General features: G+C 42.8%; 1 protein-coding gene across 3 annotated transcripts in view; it reads right to left on the reverse strand.

Annotated features, from left to right (window-relative positions):
• Positions 1 to 18,516, reverse strand: part of FYB2 (FYN binding protein 2) — a 100,443-nt gene extending 81,927 nt beyond the window's left edge. For all 3 annotated transcript variants that reach the window (XM_063104939.1, XM_063104938.1, XM_063104937.1), the window contains exon 1: positions 18,434 to 18,516. In XM_063104939.1, coding sequence (XP_062961009.1) covers positions 18,434 to 18,442 — 9 coding nt within the window. In that variant the 5' untranslated portion in view covers positions 18,443 to 18,516. The remainder of the gene's footprint in view (positions 1 to 18,433) is intronic.
• Positions 18,517 to 18,798: the final 282 nt, after the last annotated feature.

The raw sequence follows: 18,798 nt of genomic DNA on the forward strand, positions 1-18,798 counted from the left end.
GCCTTCATGCTTTTGCACACATTTCACCCTCTTCCCAGATTACGTACTCTTCCCTGCTTGTTGTCTGAAAAGTACGTGTCTTGCTTGACTCAGCTCAGCTGCCACTTCCCAAGGAAGCCTTTCATCAGGTACGCGGGGAGAGGTGGCGACTCCTCTGTGCTCCCAGAGACCTGTGCCTCCTTCTGTGGTGCTGATGACACTGTTATTGTCTTTGACATCTCTCCCCTTCCTCCCTAGACTAAGAGCTACTTTAGTTCCTCCCTAGACTAAGAGCTACTTTAAGTGCAGACACAGAGCTAAGAACATGGTTTTGGGGGTTGAAAAATCTTAGGTTAGAATCCTATCTCAAAGAATTCTGGCTCTGTCACCTTGACAAAGCTGTTTCGGTTCTCTGTTCTCCTATTTGCTGATGAGTGAAATAAGGATACAACTATTCACATTATAGGATTTCCACAGACATTAACACTGGCCTGGTGCCCAGGACAAAAGAGGCCCACAATAACGATATTTTGATAAAGAGAGTTGTGATGCAGATAAAGAGAGTGATTACCATAAAGACAAGGGGGAGCAGGAGGGGGGCAGGACGAGGGGGAGGAGAAGAGGACCGTGGTGGGGATGTCATCAGGACTATCCCAGTGATTGTGATGGTGATGAAGTTACCCACGGCAGAGAGGACTTGTTCAGTACATATGGGGGTACTTCTTCAAATAGTTTGTGGAAAAATAGAATTGAAAGATAATACGATCTTTCCACAAGCTTTTTCAAAGTACCTCTGTATGTACAGAATTCAGTGACCTGATGGTTTCAGGTGGCAAACTGGTTATCTGTTCTGACAGGTGGCAGTTCAGTCTCCTGTAATACAAACGCTTCAGTTTTGGCCTCCCTCTTCCTCTGCATTCACTGATGTGCAGTATCCATGGGTTCTCTTGGAGCTTTCACTCCAATCTGCATGCCCTGGTTCTACTCCTTCCGTGAAATTATTCTGTGAAGTGACCCCTGCCCCCACTCGCCTCTCTGTTTCCCACCTTGCACCCCAGGAGAGCTATCAACCCTAGTTCAGATCAATGCACACAGGGCCCACTCTGCAAACACTTCCTTCTGCTCTGCTGAGGCTCAATCCACACACCCATTTTCCACTCCCTCCTGGAGGCTCCTCTTCACTTCTGTCGGAGGAATCTGAAAAATACCAAAGGGGACCCTGGCAAGAAAAAAAAATGACAAAGGCAACCAGATGGAGGTGGCTTTGAATTGGTCTTATGGGTGCTTGGTCAGACTTTGTTCCTTAGTTCAGAGACACCAGCTTGAGGTAAACATGCAGAATACTTGAAGGGCAGAGTGAGGGGGCTCTGCTGCCTAGAAGGCATGGCTCAATAGAACATTAACTGAGATTTTCTGTGTGGTAATTGATGAGAGAAAATAATAAGACTCTAAAGTCAGATGATGCTTAGAAAAAGAAAAAACATCATAGGGAATTGCTTAGCTTTGAGAGGAAAAAGATGGGAACTAGGAGTGAGATGATCTAGCTTTCTGATTTTTAAGATGTAAAAGCCTTGTGTCCTCAAGGATGTGTAAGCTTTTGACTCATAGAGGCCACACTGAAAATAAAAATAATACTGGAATCAAACAACCCAGAGTGGGAACATCTGTTATGGCACTTGGTGATCTTGGAGAAGTCATGTAGTTTCTCAGAGCCTCAATTTGTTCATCTGTAAAATGGGATACCTGATGACTTTAAAAGTTTGTGGTAAGGATTAGAAATCCCAGAGTCAGGGTCTTTGAAGATGTAATTATGTTAAAGACCTTGAGATCAGATCACCCTAGATTATCAGGGTGGGCTCTATATCCAATGACAAGTGACCTTATGAGAGGCAGAAGAGGAGACACACAGAGTAGAAGTCATGTGAAGATGAAGGCATTGACTGGAGTGATACAGCCCCCAAGCCAAGGAATGCCTGGAGCCACCAAAACTGGAAGAGGCAAAAAAGGATCTCCATAGGGCCTTGGGAGCCGAGAGGGAGCACAGCCCTGCCAACACCTTGATTTCATACTTCCAGCCTCTAGACCTGCGAGAATAAATTTCTGTTGTTTAAGCTACTGGAAAAAAACAGAGGGAGGGAAGAAAGGAAGGAGGGAAGGAAGGAAGGAATCCCAGAGTCCATACTGATACCGGTCACAGTGTAAACAGTTAAGAAATGGATGTTGATGAAATGAACATGCATACTGGAAATCTGTTAACTACAATGTTATACAACCATACAGAAATTAATTATTTTTCCCAGAACTTACCACGGCCTAAGGAAGCTCCCTAAGACACTTGCTGACCAACTGAGGATATAAAATCACTTTCTTTTTTGTAATATTTAAAATGCAAATAATCGTATTTGTCCTGTCTCCCTAACAAGGTTCTTATGAATATCAAATAAAATGAAATATGAAGACTCTTTGAAGAGAAAAAATGCAACGCAGCAAGACATTATCTTGAAATATATGTAAATGATGTAGGTCTGACACAAAAGGATGTTTCAGATAGAAAGAGCAGTTAACCCTTAGAACTGGCTTATCAAAGACGGCACGATCAGCTGGGGATTTCAGCATCTCGCACAGCATCTGCCCCACGGAGGCTACTCCAAAAATACCTACTGATTAATGAAGGGATGGATAAACCTCATGGAGGTCTGGAGAAAAGAAGACGGGAATGACTTAAAGCAGGATTTATTTTAATGATTCTGTGAAGCTCTATCTCACATTTGAAAGCAATGCTCTAACCACCTACCCACTGGCTCATGAGAAACTTGAGGAGGAAGAAGAGACTCAGTTAATCCAATATTCACTACATCCTTCCCCTCCACCCCCTACACACTTCATCCTAGTGCCCTGTGCAGTCCTGTGTGCAGGACACAGCTCTCAGCAGAGGTGTACAAGTCCCTGTTTCTGTCCTACCACTGCTCCTTTGTCCCATGTCCCATGACCTGGTTATACCAAATGGCCTGTGTTTCCCCAAACATACCACACAGTTTCCTGCCTGAGTTCCTTTGTACATTCTGTTCCCTATGACTGGAATGCCTTTCCTACTCCCATCCTTCATTGTCTGGTAAATACTTCTTATCTTTTAAAACCCGAATCAGAAATTATCTCTTCTGGGAAAGCTTGCTCTGACTCATCCAAGTTGAGTTAAACTATTTTTTCCTTGCTCCCCTGGTCATTTGAACATAATTTCATTGTTTATATTACATTATAATTGTCATACTGTATTATAATGATATTATTTCTGCATATCTTCCTTATTAAATTCTGAGCAATTTGAGGAAGGCCTAATTGTGTTTTATTGTGTGGGCTCTTGGCAGCCTGTCTGTTAAATGAAAGATCTCTGGGGTTAGACAGGCTGGGGTTCAAGCCCTGGATCTATTACTAAGTGCTTGTGGCCTTGGGGGCTTTATTTAAACTCACTGAAGTTCAGTTTCTCCAAAGGTAATGTTATTTATCCTTATCAGATTGTTATACAGATTAAATTATTCACGGAAAGGGCACAGCACCTAGCCTCCAAAATGTTATTTATTGACATTGTAGTTGTCATCATTGCTATTGTTATTTAACCTTGAAGCCATCAGGAAAGAGATCAGTGAACAAGAAACAGACACTGTTTTACCTAGTAAAATTTATAATATAGGTAGGAGAAATTAAATAGATATTTACACAAGTTATTTAACTGTGATACATAGTTTGAAAAAACTCTGGGGTGTACAGGAGTCAGAACAGTCAGGACTGTGGTAGACTGAATAATACCACTCACCCCATAAAGATGCCTTTGTCCTAATCCTTGGAACCTGTGAATATGTTTTACCTGGCTACTTACATGGTAAAAGGGGCTTTGGAGATGGTGAAATTATCTTGGATTGTCCTGGTGGGCTCAATATCATAACCAAGGTCCTTATGAGAGAGACACTGGAAGGTCATAGTCTTAGAGGCATATGGAAGGAAGCAGAGATCAGAGAAGAGAGAAGATGCTACACTTCTGGCTTGGAAGCTGGAGGAAGGGGCCATGGACCAATGAATGTAGGTCACCTCTAAGCTGGAAAAGGAAGGAAACAATTCTTCTCACAGTCTCCACAAGGAACGCAGCCCTGCAGACTCATTTAGACTTCTGCCCTCCAGAACTGTAAAAGAATGAATCTGTGCCACCATATTTATGGTAATTTGTTATAGCAGCAATAGACTAATACAGATGCTCTGAAAGAAAACTCTAGGGTATATAGTGGTCAGGATAGGCTTTTTTGTTGTTTTTGTGGTAACCAAGCAACCCCCAAATCTCAGTGGCTTAACCTAAAGGTCTCTCTCTCTCTCTCTCTTTCACACACACACACACACACACACACACACACACACACACACACACACACACACACACACACACACCCAACATGCTTAGGAGGTGGACTCTGCTCCTCACATTCATTCAGGGACCCACAATCTAGTGATGGCAACATCTCGACAACTGGTTTACAATCCTGTGGTAGGGGAGGAAAGAGCATAGAGACCCATACCTACTTGCAGGTGCATGGAACTTCACTTCCATTTGCGGCCCATTGGCCAGGACTTGTCAAAGGACCATAATCTAACTACAAGAGAAGCTGGGAACTGTTAGGAGAGCAGTGGGAATGTTTGTTGAGCAGTGACTATTTTTGGCCATAGTACTAGCAGGGTGGCTTAGGAAGGCTTCTATAAGAAAATGGCTTTCAAGCTGGGAACTAGAGGATAAAAGAAATTAGTCAGGTAAAGAGACAAGGAAACTGAAAACAGGCCAATTGTGGACAAACTGTAGTGATACAAATGGAGAAACATGAATAAAGGAAGATGGAACTATGTTCAATTTTGGTAAGTATAATTTTTTTGTGTGCAAGATCTACATGGCCATTAATAGTGAATTTAACATATGTTTGCCCAAACAAGATAAGCTACAAAGGCAAGAAAACTGTAGTTTTCCATATCAGATTTCTATTTGGGATAAAACCTCGTCTACTCATTTGGTGGAAAGGATGCTTAGTTGTATTTTCCCATTTTTTAAAAAGATATTGTTTGGGGTTTTGAGACTAGCAGACACTTACATTTGGCTTCTCCCTTTAAAATTGTCTCCAATCTTGGGGGGGGGGTCTGGATAGTAATATATCAAGCACATAGATTTAATCAATAGAACTCCGTGACCCTCAGTATTCTAAATATACAAGTGAGTTTAGTAATTTTAAAACACACCTTCATGAACCCTTAAGCATGTAATCAATTCTACACCAAACGACAACTTGAAATAATACTCTAAGATTTAAAGTAACAGAGTGGGAATGAGTTGAAGTCCAATTTTCTCATCTTCCTACTCCAGGTATTTATTTAGTATACACACTAATTACATCCTCACCATGACTTCCTTGATTTGTATATTGCTTCATGATCACAAAAAGCTTCCCCATAGATGATCTCATTTGCTCTTCATAACCATCCTGAATGAAGACAGACAATGTAGAATCAATTCCATGTTACAGATGAAGAAACTAAACTTCAAAAATATTAAGCAACTTGCCCATGGTTGTGCAGCTAAGATGGGAATGCATATTTTATGATTCTAGTTTGTGCTCTTCTATGACGAATTTCCTTCCCTGTTTTTACTTCATTCCTCCTGAGTCAAGTTCACCATTGCTCTATATTTCTATGAGACCCTCCGCATCTACAAATTCTATCATGCTGTAATTCAGAAAATTTAGGAAACATAAAAATGTTATAATTTTAATAGCCAGGACTGAGTGCTAGCTTTGTACCAGATGATGTGCTAAGAGCTTTATATGCAAAACTAATTTAACTTCTACAAAAAACCAAAAATAAAACTATGAGACAAGTTCCATTATCATTTCCATTTCACAGTGGAAAAAACTGAAGCATAGAAGGACTTATGTAATTTTTCCAAGTTGCCAAGGGCAGCCCCCTCCACCCAGAAGAGGCACAAGAGCATGCCCAGGGTCCTAAGGCAAGAGCTGAGGGCAGCCCCCTATGCCTGGAGCAGGCAAGAGAGGATGCCCAGGGTCCTAGGCAGGAGCCAAAAGAAGTATCCCCTGCCTGGAAGCAGGCAAGGAACACCCTGAAAATACCACTTCTGCCTGGGTGGTCCTCAGCCACCAGCACAGCCATGGCTGCTGCAAAAGTGGTGGATGCCACAGCAGTAGCCACAGTTACTGTGCAGGTGGCCCGCCAGATACTCAACTGCATTGACACAAGGAGAGTCATCAGTGGGGATGAGAAAAGGACATCTCTCTCCTCACAGCCCACTCCAGAATAACAGAAGAAGCAACTGCTCCACCAGATGACCAGACATCAACACAGAGATACTAGAAATAGGAAAACCCAAGAAAATATGACACCACCAGAAAAATACAGTAATTCTCAAATACCAGACCCTATAGAACAGGAAACCCTCAAAATGACTGAAAAGGATTTCTGAGCAACAATATTAAGGAAACTTACTGAGATATGTCAAGACTCAGTTAGAAAACATAATGAAATGAGGGGGAAAAAAATCCAGGATATGAAGGAGGAAATTTACAGACAGATAAATACCTTAAAAATAATGTAGCAGAATTCATGGAACTGAAAGATTCACTCAACTAAATAAAAAACACAATTGATAGCTTAAGCAGCAGGCTGGAACAAGAAGAATTTCTGATCTCAAAGATAGTCTTTTCAAAATAACCCAGGCAAACAAAAAAAAAAAAAAAAAAGAAAAAAGAATTTTAAAAAATGAAGAAAATCTAAGAAAGCTGGCAGACAACCTTAAGCACACAAACATTCGAATCATGAGTGTTCCAGAAGGGGAGGACAAAGGAGAGGCATGAAAAACCTGTTCAATGAAATAATAATGGAAAACTTCCCAGGTATAGGGAGAAACACGGACCCTCAGCTCCAGGAGACTCAAAGATCCCTGAACAGATTCAACCCAAAAAGACCCTCTCTGAGACACAGTATAGTCAAACTTGCAAAGTTGAAAGACAAAGAGAGAATCTTAAAAGAAGTAAAAGTGTCAAGCCACCTGTAAGGAAGCCCCTATCAGACTAACAGCAGACTTCTCAACAGAAACTCTGCAGGCCAGAAGAAAATGGGATGATGTAGTCAAAATATTAAAAGAAAAATACTGCCAGCAAAGAATACTATATCCAGCAAGGCTATCATTCAAAAATGAGGGAAAAATAGCATATTTTCCAGACAAACAAAAACTGAGGGGGTTCACCACCACACAACCAGCCCTACAAGAAATCCTCAAGGAAGTCCTGCATCTGGAATCCAAAAAGTGATAATCACTGCCACAAATACACAAGAAAGAACAAAACCCATGGGTAGAACAAAAATGCAAACAAGAGAAAGAAACTAAATCTTACCACCACAAAAAAACCACAATCACAATGTTCCTGCTTTACTTCTGCTTTTAGCAATTTTGGTCTTCTCTCTTTCTTTTTCTTGGTCAGTCTAGATAAAGGTTTGCAAATTTTGTTGGTCTTTTTAAAGAATCAATTTTTGGTTTTGCTGATTTTCTCTATTGTTTTTTAATTCCCTGTTTCGTATATTTCTGTTGTAATCTTTGTTATTTCCTACTTATGTTTGCTCTTGGGTTAGTTTGCTCTTCTTTTTCTATTTTCTTGAGGTAGAAGTTTACATTACTGATTTGAGATTTTTCTGATTTTCAATATAGGCATTTACAAGTATACATTTTCCTCTAAGCACTGCATGAGCCCTGCAAGTTAGGAATTTTGACATGTTGCACTTTGATTTTTATCCCAAAGTAATTTATAATTTCCCTGTGATATTTCTTTTTACTCATTGTTTATTTAAGAGAGTGTTCATTTCCATACATTTGTGAATTTTCTAAATTTCCTTTTGTTTTTGTGGTCAGAGAACATATTTTCTATGATCTCGGTCTTTTTAAATGTATTAAGACTTGTTTTGTGGCCAAAAACAAACCAACAAACAAAAACTAGTTTTTCCAAGGGCACATAGCTAAGATGGGATTCATACCCAGCTAGTCTGACTTGAGCCTGCATTTTTAACCATTCTAAATGATGCATGTGCTACTAGTACAGCCTTGATATCCTTGGGCTCTATCTTCTCAGATTTCTGCTTAAAGTCTTCTATGAATATCTCTCCACCCCATCTCTCCTCCCTGTTTGGGATACAGTCCCCCATTTCCATGATCCTTAATATCCTGTGTATCTATCATTATATTTACTATATAGATAGAGAGAGAGAGAGAGAGAGAGAGAGAGAGAGAGAGAGAGAGAGAGAGATTTTTTTTTTTTGTCTTTTTCGTGACCAGTAAGGGGATCACAACCCTTGGTGTGGTGTCGCCCGCACTGCGCTCAGCCAGTGAGCGCACCGGCCAGTCCTATATAGGATCCGAACCCGCGGTGGGAGCGGTGTTGCGCTCCCAGCGTTGCACTCTCCCGCGTGCGCCACGGGGCCGGCCCATATTTACCATATTTTTATTATGAATATCTATTTATTTTTCTGTTTCCCAGAAGACTGTGAATTCATTTAGGGGATGTCATTATCATCATCAACAACAGCAACAGCTGGCCATTACTAAGCACTTGCATGCATCAGGCATGCTTCTAAGTGTTCTCTATGTGTTAACTCCCAGCAGCTCTTGTGTTAAGTACTGTCATTAGGCAGGTAGGCACTCCCACTGAGAGACCCAGAGTTCAGTAAGTTGCCGAAGGTCACACAGCCAGGAGGTGGTAGCACTGGGAGGATTCAAACCCAGAAGCTGAAGGTGTAAAGGATACATTTTGTAAGACTTCCTCTCTCCCAGAAACTCAAGTATAGTAGTATCAGGCTGTTGAAAATACAGACTTACTTGAAAAGGGAGAGGCCTCTCAGCCATGAAACCCAAGGATACAACTTGGCTGAGTATCTGCTCGGAAAAACAAAGGCAGTTTTGACCATATACAAACTGCGGGGAAATGGCATGGTCAAAACATTCTTACTGTTGCTCAAGTCTCTCTCTCTCTCAGGAAAGACATTTCTTCATATTATGAATTCACAATGAAAAACTGATAGATCTCCCAGTGAAAAACAGAGCCTAGCAACACCTGCCATCAAAAAAAAAAAAAAAGTTGTTCTAAAATAGAGTAGCAACTGTTTGCATACTTTTCAGTTAAGTCTTTAAAACATCAGCAGGTGAAAGCATTCATCCTCTCCTGGGTCATGAATCTCCTTATCTTTACCAGTGCTGAAGACATGGTTATGTTGACGTTTGGTTTCACAAGTTACTGCTTAGGAGGGAATACTCAACTTCTAGACGCACTGTTGGGAAAGCTTGCCATAAAACCCTGTGTTCTACTCCAACCCAGGAGTGCCATGTGGACCTGGGGCATGAGAGGGAATCGCAAATTCTGCCTTTCCATGCCTTAGCGCTGGGAGAGAAAGGGCAACACCTACCCCAAGTAGGAGGATGGGCAAGGATTCCAGAGTTTCAAGTTTAAGCTCCACACCTTGGGACGTTCATTTCCTGAGCCTCAGTTTTCCTAAATGTAATGTTGGAATGATAATATCTGAGTATATCTTATCAAAATGGTTCAAAGATTTACATGAAATGCCTTCATTGGTCCAGTTCTCCCACCCAGATAGGTAGGAAAAGCTTTGTTTTAAGAACCAACTTTGGCCTGGGCAGTAACAACTATGTGACTTTGGGCAAGTCTTCAGAATCTTCATCTGTAAAAGAGTGGGTTGAATCAGAGTCTTCCATTACCACTTTGAGTGCTGACATTCAAAGATTTTTACACTTGACCTCAAATAAGAATGCTGTGCTCATGGGGAGATTAAGAAGGTTAGTGATGATTATTTTATTTTAATTAATTAATTTATTTATTTTGTCTTTTTCGTGACCGGCACTCAGCCAGTGAGTGCACTGGCCATTCCTATACAGGATCCGAACCCGCAGCAGGAGCTACGCTGTGCTCCCAGCGCCGCACTCTCCCGAGTGCGCCACGGGCTCGGCCCACACTGTTTTACTTCAAATCTAATTTAAAATCTCACAACTTGGGGCTGGTCCTGTGGCTCACTCTGGAGAGTGCGGCACTGGGAGTGCCGAGGGCACAGGTTTGGATCCTATATAGGGATGGCCAGTGTGCTCACTGGCTGAGCATGGTGCAGACCACACTGTGCCGAGGGTTGCAATCCCCTTACCAGTCAAAAAAAAAAAAAATCTCACAACTTAACATCTCCATGTTTTTGTGCTTCTCTGAATAATGAACGCGAAAAGTAGTATGATTGTCAATACTGAACATCTAAAGTCAAACATCGGGTTCAAATCCTAGCTCCATGGTTTTTAATCCATGAGACCATGGACAAAATATGTAACCCAAAGAATGTCTGTTTCCTCCTCTGTAAAATGGGGATAATATCTCTCTCAGAGGATTTGTGAGATTTGAATGAAATAATGCATCTAGTTTCAGTGGCTTGCACAGAGTGGGTACTCCACAAATATTCTCTTTTCTTCCTTCCTGGGGTATTAGTTCAAGGAAATAGTCACTAAGGAAAGAACTGTGGAGGGTGCTGAGGGAAATTAAGAGCACAGCTCTAGTTAGCACATCTACTGGTAATTCATTTATTTCTGAGAATTACAGAGTCAGGCATTCGGATCCCTTGCCTATGACATGGAGATCAGAACAAGGCAGTAAAATACACACTGAATTCTTCCTAAAGTGTTCACCACCCAGCTCAAAAGTTACTAGCGTGTTAGACTAAGAGTTCATAGACATTTTTGATGCTAGAGGCTTTTTAGATAAAGTCATTTCATTATTTAAATTCTTGTTAGTAAGTGAGGAAATGAAGGCCCACAGAGGTGAAATAACTTGCCTAACGGTACACAGGCATGAGTAGCAGGGACACAATTCAGACAGAGGTCCCGAGACTCCCGATCCAGTGCTCCTTCCCCCCACACCGCAGCATGGAGAAAAGGCTCTCGTACATGCACTCAAAACAACACTGCTGGAAAAGATGAAACCGCGGCAGACTTGCGGATGATTTTCTTTTAAGGTATGGAAGACAGTAATTCCCTGTTAATCCTTAAAAAGTTTAAATGATAATAATGCTTTGTTTTTGTATATTGACCTTCAAATTGTTTAAAAAACAAACAAAAAACCTTTCCCAACTATATTTTTCTTTTTTACCCCTAAGATCACACACTGATCTTTAAGATAAGCTCTTAGCTAGCTTACCAAAGGTAGGAGATGGAGAGTCCAGAAAATGGTTCAAATTCTAATGTTAACTCTGCTTTAAATTTTAGATTGGGAAATTTTGAATATGTCAACTATTATGAATACTTGTATAGGATTTTATTACTTTCATAGTACTTCCAAATGCATTATCCTACATAATTCTTATAGAAAAATTATCAAATAGGTATTATTAGTAGGAGCTAAAAAATATATAAAAATAAAAAAAGAAAGACACAATTATAATAATACATTGAACTTTCAAAAGAAGAGAACAGAACTGAGGTTACCAGATTAACAGACCAGGAAAGGGGGTGGGGGAAAGGGGAAAGGGAGAAATTGGTAAAGGGCCCTGAAAATCGAATACATTGTATAATGTTAAATATGCTAACTATCCTGATTTGAACATCACATATTGCACACAGGTATTGATATTCAATGCTGTACCCCACAGATACATACAATCAACTATGTTCCAATAAAAAAAATTACTGGACACATTTGGAGATAAGACAACTGAAGCTCAGAGGAGATAAGTGACTTTTTCAAGGCCACATAACAGGTAGATGGCAGATCTAGACTCAAATTCAGGTTTTCTGGTTTAAAAATGTTTAAAAACCTCTGTCCGATATACCATTCACTAAAACCATGATAAAAAGGAACCCAATTAATGGTGGAGAATGGAGACTGGGGTTAAACAGATCTGAGTTCGAATCCTGATTCTGCCCTATCTGTAACATGGAAAGATGACAACAGTGATAATGATAGTGAAGAGTAATAAGTAAAACTTCACCTTTTTCCAGTATTATGATACAAAATTGCTAATAAAATGTTGCATTATTTTGATTAATCTTTTAAAAATCCCCCCGGGATTTGTTATTTTACATTTTACAGATGGGAAAAACCAAAACCGAGAAGTCTGTGATCAGGGAGGAATACTGACCGTGGTCCCAAGATCATGTCTGTCTGTTTCCTGTAATGAGTGGTAATAAACACTTCTCAGATTTCTTCTCTGAAGAGCTAAGCACAGCTGTTATTTTTGCAGAGGTCAAAATAGCAACATGATACAAAACACTTCCCAGGTTGATGGGTGAAGGGCCCTGCACTATTTACATAAATTCTCTTAATTAATTTACTGATAAGGTGTCATGTATTAGTTTGTCACGGGTGCCATAACAAAGTATCACAGACTGTGTGGCTTAAACAAGAGAAATCTATTGCCTCACAGTCTGGAGGCTAGAAGTCCAAGATCAAGGTGCTGGCAGCATTGGGCTGTGAGGGAAGGATCTGTCCCAGGCCTCTCCCCTTGGCTTGTAAATGGTCCACTTCATGCTCACGTGATGTAGTTTCACACTGTCTCACTTCTGTGCATATCTCCGTGGCCAGATTCTCACTTTTTATAAGGACACCATTTATATTGGATTAAAGCCCCCCCCCACACCTCACTTTAACTTGATTATGTTTGTAAAGTCCCTATCTCCAAATAAGGCCACATTCTGAGGTACTGGGGGTTAGGACTTCAACATATGAATTTGGAAGGTGGGGCAGAGAGCACAGTTCAACCCTTAACAGTCCACCGATTATTACTATAGTTATTTTGTAGAGTTAACTACCCTTTAAGCTCCTTGAGCTGTTCTAATCTCTCTATATGTATTAACTTATTTACGCCTCAGTTGTATGCTAAGAGGTAGATATTATCTCCCCTTTACAAATGAGGGAACTGGGATACAGAAAAATTAAGTAACTTACTCAAAGTCAAACAGCTCGTAAATGGTAGAGCCAGAAATTTAAACCAGTCAGGCTGCCTCACAATCTGTGCTTTTAAGCACCAGGCTTTGCTGTCTCTGTGAGCAAGACATAATCCTTACTCTCTGGGATCTCATAGTCCAGACCTGGGTCTGTTCAGAGGGCCTGAGATCCTGCAAGGCAAGGAAAGACATACTGTGGCCAAGCAGCTAGGGAAGGCTTCTCAGGGAGGCGCTGTCTGAGCTGAGTCATAAATGAAGTGATAATCAGCATTCTGGAGAGAAGAGTGTGTCTGCAGAAACAATGGGCTGGAGCACATGCGCACAAGGGACGTGGGCATGGGGGCTGGCCTTGCCAGCCAGCTAAAGGGCTTGCACTCTTACCCCCTGGGTCATGGCAACAACTGAAGGGCATTCAGCAGCGAAGTGACATGATTAGATTTGCCTATTAGAACCATTTCTCCTAGAGAGAAATAGGAGTGGCTGGTTGGGAGAAGGGAAAACCCGACTTCATGGGAAATTAATGATGGGCTAAATGCTAGAGTCAGTGTTGTGGCAAAAGACTGGCTGGCATGGATGGTGGCCCTGCAATAGTGCAGGCCACTTAATGTTTCACCGTCAAGGACTAAACATCACAATCCAAGAGGACTCTGTAGTGCAGCTTCTCAGCAGAGATGGACATGATGGGGCCAGTCTTTTGGACTTGGGTAATCTTCTTTTTCCCTTCTCAGAAACTCTCCTGAACCTCACTTCTGATGATCTGATCTTAATCTCCAGCACACTTCACTCTCCCAAGAACAGCTTGCTAATAGCAGACCACCTTTACGGTACAGACGCTCCTCAGCTGGCAGGTCCACTTTTGCAGATGTTACCCTACATCTTGTGAAGTATTGCCAAAAAGTCAGATTATTCAGGAAAAATCCTCTGAAATTGCCCTTGAAGCCTTGCTAAATGGAGTTTCACAGGCATTCAGACCTGCGTTCTGTCAAAAATAAGTCATATATGAACTTAGGAAAATCTTGCAATCCCAGATGGTCAGAGCATAACAAGACATCAGGGGATATTAGTTCAACCTCCCATTTTGGAAGGTGAAGTCCCTCAGTGGCTCCATGGCTTACAGGACAAATTACGTATGGCATTGAGGGCCTATTCTGGCTACTCCATTTTTTACCTTTCTGCTCCAGTAATACCTAACTGAAGGAGTGTCCCCTAACTCTCATGCCACTGTATTGCTCACTCTGCTGTTGTCCAGCTGTCCCCTGTGCCTCCTCCTCCCTCCATCCCTCTTTCCCTGATGAAATACTACTTACTCCTCTGACAGTCAGCTCCAATACCAGTTCCTCTAATGAGCCCAGGATAAACCCCACCCTGGCTCAGGCACCCACCTCGGTGCTCCCATGGAAGCTCGTGCCTCTCTTCATCACTCTGCTTTCCATTTAATATTAAAATTGTTTGTTTTCTTGACAATCTCCCCTGCAAAGCTGAGCAACTGGATGGCATCTCAGATGGGCCCCTTGTCAGAAATTCTAAGACAGGGCCTGACCTGTAGAAGATGCTTCGTAAACATCTATCAAGTAATGAGAGAGCAGGGTCTGGTGATCAGACCTCCTGACTCCGATGAACAAGAGCATTTATGGAGCATCCTCTATATGTGAGACATGGGATAACATATAAAAAGTGTGCTACCATTTTCTGCCTCTGGGCCCCAAATTTCCCTGTAAAATGGTAGTTCTTAGAATGGTTGGTCTTTGAGAAATCTCCCAACTCCTACACTTTATAATTCCATGACTTGCTCAAATCACTAGACTAATAACAGGCAGAGGTAAACTTATAGTTCAATGACAACTCCAATGCTCATTTGTCAAAAATTCAAGCACCATTTTGTAAGCACCCTGACTGATCAGCTCTCCCAGCCCCCAAATGCTACAATTCTCTCTTACCAAGACTGTGTGACTAAGTGAAAATTTACTTGGCTGAGGCATGCACAGGGCTATAACTTCACTCTCTGATAAAGACTCATCAACCTCTCTGTTTGGGTGTCTAACCTATATAATAAAACATTTTTATAGAATTCCCTTGAATTTCTATAGGGGAGAATAACTTTTTTTTATAACTAGAAAGAATGAAAGATATCGAATTATTTTGACATCTATTGATGCAAAACAAATGATCCCAAAACTGAGTGGCCTAAAACAAGAAATATTTTTCCATATCTCACAATCCTGTGGGGACAGGAATTTGGGCAAGGCCCAGTTGGGTGATTCTTCTGTTCCACAGGGTGTTGATGAAAGTCACTCAGTGGCATCTTACTGGTAGATGGGCTGGTCTGGAAGGTCCTGAGTTTAGCCTTGTGGGAATGACTAGAAGGCAAGGCTTAGCTGGAACTGTCAACCGGAGTGTCTACATGAGGTATGTCCAGCACTAAAGTCTTGGGGTATAAACTGCTTACATGGGGGCTCCAGGCTGCAAGAGTAAGTGTTCTTATAAACGAGGTGGAAACAGCATGGCCTTTTATGACACAGTCTCTGAAGTCACATAGTGTCACATGTGCCATACTGTATTGGTCAAAACAGTCACACTTTTGCTCGGATTCAAGGGAAAGGAAAACAGATCCCATCTCTTGATGAGAAGCATTCCAGAGAACGGGAGGCCAAGTTTTAAAACCACCACAAGAGTGTATACCAAACACCTGTACCCAACACTATCCTAGATAATGTAGATTATCTTGATTATACCTCCTGCCTGGGCCTCTCCCAGGAACTCTAAACCAGAACATGCAAGTGCCTACTCAGCCCCTCAGACATACTGTGTCTAAAACTGATTCCCAATCGCCTTCCAAACCTGCTCTGTATTAAGTCATCTCAGTAAACATTTACTCCATTCTTCTAGATGTTCAGGCTTCACATCTTGGAGTCATCAACAATCTCTCATTTTCACTTACATTTTTTTTTCTGTCCAATCCATCAGTGAATCGTGTTGACTCTACCTTTAATATATATCCAAAACCTGACCACTGCTAGCCACCTTCACTTTTAAGACTGGGTGGAGCCACTAACCCTGCTTGCTTGGATTACTACAAGAGCCTCTTCCTGGTCAACCAGCTTCTGCTCTTGCTCCCCCTATCATCAATTTTCAAAACAGTAACCTGATGATCCTTGTAAAATGCAGGCTGAATCCTGTCTTTGAGTTGCTCACAGCACTCATGAGGCTCTCCACCTCACTCAAGGGAAAATCTCAAGTTTCTACAATGGCTTCCAGGGCCCTACGTGGCCTGACCCCACTACCTCTCACCACTCTCTTTGTTTCCTCTGCTCCGGCCATTCTGGCCATTTTGCTATTCCTTGAGCACACTAGACAAGCTTCTGCTTCAGGGCCTTTGCATCCGCTATTATTTCTCTATAGAATGTTCTTCCCTAAGATATTCACATAATCAATTCCCTTACCTCCTTCAGGTTTCTGCTCAAATGCCATTTTACATTGACAGCTTTCTTGAAACTATCCCATTTAAAACAGCAGCCTGTCTTGCTGCCTAACCATCCTTAAACCTTTCCATGCCTTGTGTATTTACATTGCATTTACTGCCATTTGACACACACACACATGCACACACACACGTGTGCGTGTGTGCGTGTGTGTGTACAGTTTGTCTTCTCCTGCTTTAATAAAAGTTTTATGAAGGCAGGCATTTTTGCCTGTTTGGCTCACTGCTGCATCTGCAGCACCTAAAACAGGACCTGACCACACAAGACAGGTGCTCAACAACTATACAAAAGAACTTCAAAAAGTTCATGGAAAAATAGAATTAAAAGAGAATACAAATCTTTCTGTGAGCTTTTTGAAGTACCCTCATATATGGAATAAATGAATATTTTGTTGATTTTTTTTAAAATAAAATCTTCCCTTTAAGAAACCACCCATATTTCTCTTTTGATCTTTTTTCCCTCTCTCTGAGCAGTAAGTTGTGAAATCATATTAGCTTATCCCATAAAACTGTTATTAACTAACAAACATGCCCTTTTGTACATTTTTGTCTAAATTGCCTAAATCATACCTGTTCTCCTGTTGTAATCCTTGTTAGCCATGCCTGGCTTGCAGTTGGCACTCAGTAGTTGTTATTGACAAATCTGGGCTCGTGTCCCAGCTCTGTGATACTGAGCAAGTGAGAACATCCTGACCGTCGGTTTCCTCACTAATAAAACATGGGGCAAATGTCATCAACCTCGCTGTGTTGTCACGTAGATCAACTGAAATACCAGAGGCCATGGAGGCCAGCACAGATCCTGGCCTGTCAGAGACAGCAAAATGTAACTCAGTTTCCTTTCCTTACGGACACACCGAATCTATTCAGCCTGGCACTTTTCCAGTCAAGGAGTTTCTCAAAAATCCTTAAACATCGTGGGGTGTGTGTGGAGGTTGGGGGGTGGTTATAATTCGGAGGAAGAGAGATGGAAGCTGTACCATAGTGGCCCTGCCTGCCCTTTCCCGAAACTCAGCTGTTGGGACTGGAGTGATCTGCCACAGAGACAGATGTCCTATCCCCTGGGACAAAGGAAAGCTTTTCCTGACTAGCAACAGCTGAAATGGGACTTCTGTCCTGATTTAAAACCAGACACCTGGGTGGGAAGCCACATAATGCACAGGAGAAACTGACGTGACTCCAAACATAATGAAGGAGATACAGAGCAAAACACACGTGCACACATCTTCTTATTGAAGAGGAGATAGAGGAAAGTAGAGAATTGGAGAAGGAAAAAGCAAGATGTGGTCAGCCAGGCAGAGAAATCTCCAGCTATGCAAACAACACTCAGCCACCCAAAGAAAAGGAAATGCCACGTGGCTTGGTGCTGGGGACTTCTCTACAGGTCATTCCTATTTTTACAAACCCCTCCAATAATCTCACAAACTAGTTATTCTAGTAGTAATCCTATTTTAGAAGTGAGGAACGGGGGGCTCAGTTGGAGCCTGAGCTTGGCCCCAGGCGGCGCAGTTAGTAAGGAGCAGAGCCCTATCTAAAGCCACGAGCCACAGAAGAGCACCGTGTAGCCTCCAAGCCCAGCCTTCCGACCAGGAATCCCACTCACTCCCACGGAGGCTGGACCCAGTCCAGAGGGCAAGTAAACACAGGGAGAAGCCCACCGGCCTTGATCGGGGCTGGGGGTGGGTGAGAAGTCCAGCTGGCTGCTTGGAGCTGGGAGCCCTCGCGCCATCGTTCTCAGCCTCTCGTCCCCTGAGGCTGCGAGGCGGCACAGGGCACACCCCGCTCACGGCCACCTGCCCCGAGCAAGGCCCCTGAGGGCTCAACCGCGCCGGTACTGGGCACGTGTATTCCTGTCCCGGAGGCAGGACGCACCGGTGGCCTTTCCGTGGGGCTCCTGTTTGGGAGGAGCTAGACCTGGCAAGAAAGGACACACAGAAAGCGACACCCAAACCGACACTCCTTACCCCTGCCATTGCTTTCCTCCGGGCAGAGGCCGGGAGACAAACCCGGCTTCCTAGAGCTGGGTCCTGGGCCCCGCAGAGCGCTTTCCTCCGCCTCTGCGCGCCCCGGAGCAGTCGCCTCCCGCGGCCGGCCCGGGACACACCTGAGCTCCGCACCTGCCCCACCTGGGCTTTGGCTCCTCCCCCGCCCGGGGCGGGGCCGGCCTCCATCCTCAGAGCTTGGCCGGGAACCTGCAGTGGGGGCAGGGGCGCGCTCGGTCCGCAGACCCCGACCGCAGCCCGTCCCAGCAAGCTCTTCCCACTCTCCCCCCCGGGCTGGTCTGACAGTCGCCCGCTCCCCAGGAGCTCACACTCTGCGCCCCCCGAGG

This window comes from Cynocephalus volans, chromosome 8 (assembly GCF_027409185.1).
Source record: "Cynocephalus volans isolate mCynVol1 chromosome 8, mCynVol1.pri, whole genome shotgun sequence".
Taxonomy (NCBI): Eukaryota; Metazoa; Chordata; class Mammalia; order Dermoptera; family Cynocephalidae; genus Cynocephalus; species Cynocephalus volans.